Source organism: Notolepis coatsorum (assembly GCF_963971535.1).
Source record: "Notolepis coatsorum genome assembly, chromosome: 12".
NCBI classification, from domain to species: Eukaryota; Metazoa; Chordata; class Actinopteri; order Aulopiformes; family Paralepididae; genus Notolepis; species Notolepis coatsorum.
Window position 1 is genome coordinate 107,024,201 of NC_140176.1, and position 5,436 is coordinate 107,029,636.

The 5,436-nt window shown below is 49.7% G+C and overlaps 1 protein-coding gene across 1 annotated transcript in view; it reads left to right on the forward strand.

Moving 5' to 3' along the window:
* Positions 1-4,600: 4,600 nt before the first annotated feature.
* The window catches only part of rxfp3 (relaxin family peptide receptor 3), a gene marked incomplete at both ends in the record, with an annotated part of 1,704 nt that continues 868 nt past the window's right edge, over positions 4,601-5,436 (forward strand). The window contains 2 exon segments of the mRNA XM_084325980.1: positions 4,601-5,026; positions 5,029-5,181. Coding sequence (XP_084182106.1) covers positions 4,601-5,026; positions 5,029-5,181 — 579 coding nt within the window.

Here is a 5,436-nt window from a genome sequence, read left to right on the forward strand (position 1 = left end):
TCCGGTTGCTACTGAGCGGACATGTTTGTGCGGACCTGTTCTCCCAAACTGGTAAGCAAATGACTGTTTTTACGTTATTTTCATTTTTACGTTATTATTATTATTATTATTATTTTCTTTTTTTAAACATTGATCTTAACTGATCACTGTGACTTTATTGCTTTTATCGTTATATATGCCTATATTTGTGTACAGCACTTTGAGCTACATGACATGTATGAAAGGTGCTTTATAAATACTTACTTACTTACTTACTCACCCACTCAGCCACTCACTCACTCACTCACTCACTCTCTCACTCACTCACTCACTCACTCACTCACTCACTCACTCACTCAGCCACTCACTCACTCACTCAGCCAGTCACTCACTCACTCACTCACTCACTCACTCACTCACTCAGCCAGTCACTCACTCACTCACTCACTCACTCAGCTACTCACTCACTCACTCACTCACTCACTCACTCACTCACTCACTCAGCCACTCACTCACTCACTCACTCACTCACTCAGCCACTCACTCAGCCACTCACTCACTCACTCACTCAGCCACTCACTCACTCACTCAGCCACTCACTCACTCACTCACTCACTCACTCAGCCACTCACTCACTCACTCACTCAGCCACTCACTCACTCACTCACTCACTCACTCAGCCACTCACTCACTCACTCACTCACTCACTCTCTCACTCACTCACTCACTCGCTCACTCACTCAGCCACTCACTCACTCACTCACTCACTCACTCACTCACTCACTCACTCACTCAGCCACTCACTCACTCACTCACTCTCTCACTCAGCCACTCACTCACTCACTCACTCACTCACTCACTCACTGACTCACTCACTCACTCACTCACTCACTCACTCACTCACTCACTCACTCACTCACTCACTCACTCAGCCACTCACTCACTCACTCACTCACTCAGCCACTCACTCACTCACTCACTCACTCACTGACTCACTCACTCACTCACTCACTCACTCACTCACTCAGCCACTCACTCACTCACTCACTCACTCACTCAGCCACTCACTCACTCACTCTCTCACTCACTCACTCACTCACTCACGCAGCCACTCACTCACTCACTCACTCACTCAGCCACTCTCTCACTCACTCACTCACTCACTCACTCACTCACTCACTCACTCACTCACTGACTCACTCACTCTCTCACTCACTCAGCCACTCACTCACTCAGCCACTCACTCACTCAGCCACTCACTCACTCAGCCACTCACTCACTCACTCTCTCACTCTCTCACTCACTCACTCACTCACTCACTCACTCACTCACTGACTCACTCACTCACTCACTCACTCACTCACTCACTCAGCCACTCACTCACTCACTCACTCACTCACTCAGCCACTCACTCACTCACTCACTCACTCACTCACTCAGCCACTCACTCACTCAGCCACTCACTCACTCAGCCACTCACTCAGCCACCCACTCACTCACTCACTCACTCACTCAGCCACTCACTCACTCACTCAGCCAGTCACTCGCTCGCTCACTCACTCAGCCACTCACTCACTCACTCACTCAGCCACTCACTCACTCACTCTCTCACTCACTCACTCACTCACTCACTCACTCACTCACTCACTCACTCACTCACTCACTCACTCAGCCACTCACTCACTCACTCACTCACTCACTCACTCACTCACTCACTCACTCACTCACTCAGCCACTCACTCACTCAGCCACTCACTCACTCAGCCACTCACTCACTCAGCCACTCACTCACTCAGCCACTCACTCACTCAGCCACTCACTCACTCAGCCACTCACTCACTCAGCCACTCACTCACTCAGGGACATTCTTTATTGTAGGCTGGCACTCCGGGTCCAGCAAAGAAAATATTATTAAATTAATAGTCTGTAGAGCAGCTCTACATGTTACATGGTGTCAAACACCTTCCATTACCACACCACATTGTACCTATTAATTACTAAAAGATTTGCACTACATCTCTACCTCATTTCTGCATTTTGTTTGCATTTTGAACTTTTGTACTAGTTTTGCATATTGTATATCTTGTATAGTGTTTAGTTTTTATTCTTTCTACTGTATGAAGCACAAGCCCAGGAGGCTCATACAGAACCAAGCAGTTCACTGTAATGCACATGTACCGTATGTGACAAATAAAACAAAACTTGAAACTCGAACTACAGGTTTTTAAATCCAAGATCTCTCAGTTTATGGCTTTGGGAGAGTTTCAAGTTTCTTTATTAGTTGTCATACAAAAATACAGAATACTTTTATATGAAATGCTTTCTTCTGTTTTGCTCCTGAGAGTGTGCTAGATAAAAAATAGATAAAGTATAAAATAGAAAGTCAAAAGTACGTAAACAAAGTGTAAACAAAAGTGTTCAATATACATATATACAATATACAATACAGAGTAGAAAAAAATTAGTAACTGAGTTACAATACAATATATAGTATAGAGTTGACAAATACTGTTTGGACTGCCCTAGATTTCAGCAAGAACATACTGAACTCTGCATGTAATGGGCTTTAGAGCCTTTAGATGTAGTGTGTAATGTCATCCTCCTTTCCTCAGGGTCTCTTCATTTCCTGTCACCGAATCTTGTCCCCGTCTCTTTCATCTGCTCTTCTCCTTTCATCTGCACCCCTGATATCTGTCCCCTCTTCTTCCCCCCTCTCACACCGATGCTGGACATCAGTGAACCTGCTATAGGTCGCCCCCTAGTGGTCTCAAAGCAAAACACCAGCCAGATGCAACTTGATCCAATTAGGACAGTGGTTCTTCTCAATGATGATCAAGGGGGTCCTTGATGTGGGTCCAGGGGGGGTCCCCCAGAAAGATGGGGAATAGTTTAATTAATTCACTGGAAGTTAGTCCAATAGTTGTACAAACTTCCAGTGAATTAATTAAACTAACAGTATATAATATTATAGTGTTGATATTCCAACTGCCCATTCCTCTCTCTCTTCCCCTCTCTCCCCCCTATCGCTCCTCCCCTCTTTACCTCTGTCTCCTCTCTATATCCCCCCCCCCCTCTCTCTCTCTTCTCTCTCTCCTCCTCTCTCTATCTCCCCCCCTATCTCTCTTTCTCTCTCTATCTTCTCTGTCTCCTCTCTCTCTTCCCTTCTCTCCCCCTATCTCTCCTCCCCTCTTTACCTCTGTCTCCTCTCTCTATCTCCCCCCTCTCTCTCTATCTCCCTCTCTCTATCTCTCCCCCCCTCTCTCTCGCTCTCTCCTTCCCCCCTCTCTCTCTATCGCCCTCTCTCTATATCTCCCCCCTCTCTCTCCCCCCCCCCCCCTCTCTCTCTCTCCCCCCCCTCTCTCTCTCCCCCCCCTCTCTCTCTCTCTCTCTCTCTCTCTCTCTCTCTCTCTCTCCCCCCCCCCCTCTCTCTCTCTCTCTCTCTCTCTCTCTCTCTCTCTCTCTCTCTCTCTCTCTCTCTCTCTCACACACACATTGAGGTGAACAGCTGCAGGTGGGAGTGGGATCACTGGTCGCTGTGTAGCTCGAGCCGAGGAGGTGGAGGGAGCGAGGTGAGAAACGGGCTGAAGAGATGATGAGAACTAAAAATGGATATAGGAGTTGAGCCTTCAACGGAGTGGCACCGGACACGTGCGATACAACACTGCTGTGTGTGTGTGTGTGTGTGTGTGTGCGTGTGCGTGTCAGATCAGCACCAAGGACAAGCGCCATGCAGCTCGCGCGCCGTGCGTAATTGGATCACTGGCCACTCTCCTTCAGAGTGAGAGCAGCGCGAGACGGAGCTGAAGAAAACGCACGCACACACACACACACACACACACACACACACACACACACACACACACACACACACACCACTTTCACCTGGAGACTGCAGCGACAACTACTATGGGAAATATGAGATCCAATGGATCCAACTGTCGATCATGTCGGCGGCGTTAGTTTGTTAGTTTAAATTTTTATTTTAAATTTTTTTTTGTGCCGGTTCTTTTTTCTTCTTCATTGCCTGTGTTTTGTTTGCCGGTGTGTATCGGTGGGACTAACCGGTGTGTGTCGGTGGGACTAACCGGTGTGTGTCGGTGGGACTAACCGGTGTGTATCGGTGGGACTAACTGGTGTGTATCAGTGGGACTAACCGGTGTGTATCGGTGGGACTAACCGGTGTGTATCGGTGGGACTAACCGGTGTGTATCGGTGGGACTAACCGGTGTGTATCGGTGGGACTAACCGGTGTGTATCGGTGGGACTGACCGGTGTGTATCGGTGGGGACTGACCGGTGTGTATCGGTGGGACTGACCGGTGTGTCTCGGTGGGACTGACCGGTGTGTATCGGTGGGACTGACCGGTGTGTATCGGTGGGACTGACCGGTGTGTATCGGTGGGACTGACCGGTGTGTATCGGTGGGACTGACCGGTGTGTCTCGGTGGGGACTGACCGGTGTGTCTCGGTGGGACTAACCGGTGTGTATCGGTGGGACTGACCGGTGTGTATCGGTGGGACTAACTAACCGCGGGGAACTCCGGTCCGTGACGCGTGTCTCTACAGGATGCTGCCGGTGGTTCCGCGGCGCGAGGGAAGCAGCTGATAACTGGCACAGTATTATGGATCATGTGGCGAGCGCCACCACGGCAGGGGCCAGCCCGGTCCCCTCGTGGGCGCGGGCCGACGGGTCCGGGGAACCGGCTGATTCCGGATTCAACTTCAGCTGCAATTTCAGCAAAACCAACAACAACAACCGGTCATATTATGGCGACTCTTTTCAGCCACCTGCCGATTTCACCGGTGACGGAGACGACGGCAGCGGCACCGCGGTGCTGAGGATCGCCATCTCCGTGATCTACTCCGTGGTGTGCGCCTTGGGTCTGATAGGGAACCTGCTGGTGCTGTACCTCATGAGGTCCAAACACGCGTGGAAGAATCTCTCCATCAACCTGTTCGTGACCAGCTTGGCGGTTACCTACTTCCAGTTCGTCTTGACTCTGCCCTTCTGGGCGGTGGAGAACGCCCTGGACTTCACCTGGCCTTTCGGGGAAGGCCATGGTGTAAGATAGTGTCCTACGTGACCGCCATGAACATGTACGCCAGCGTGTTCTTCCTCACCGCCATGAGCGTCGCGCGCTACTGGTCCCTTGCGTCCGCGCTGCGCAGCAAGAGGTATACTATATATACATGTATGTTGTGTGTGTCATAAATGGCATGATGAATTGAAAATGGGGGACCCTGATGTAAACAAGACGGAAGTCTTAACTCTGGTCTGCATCCCCTTAACACTTTCAGTGCCACCAGGGGGCGCACGACTTAGTGCTTGAATGCCACCATCGGCGCTAATGTTAACATTAATATCGCCTAATCTATGTTTTAATTATGGCTATGTGTCTAATCTGCCCGTCGCTTATCAAAGAATCATTTTCCAGTCAGTGTTGTCAAGGCAGATTGT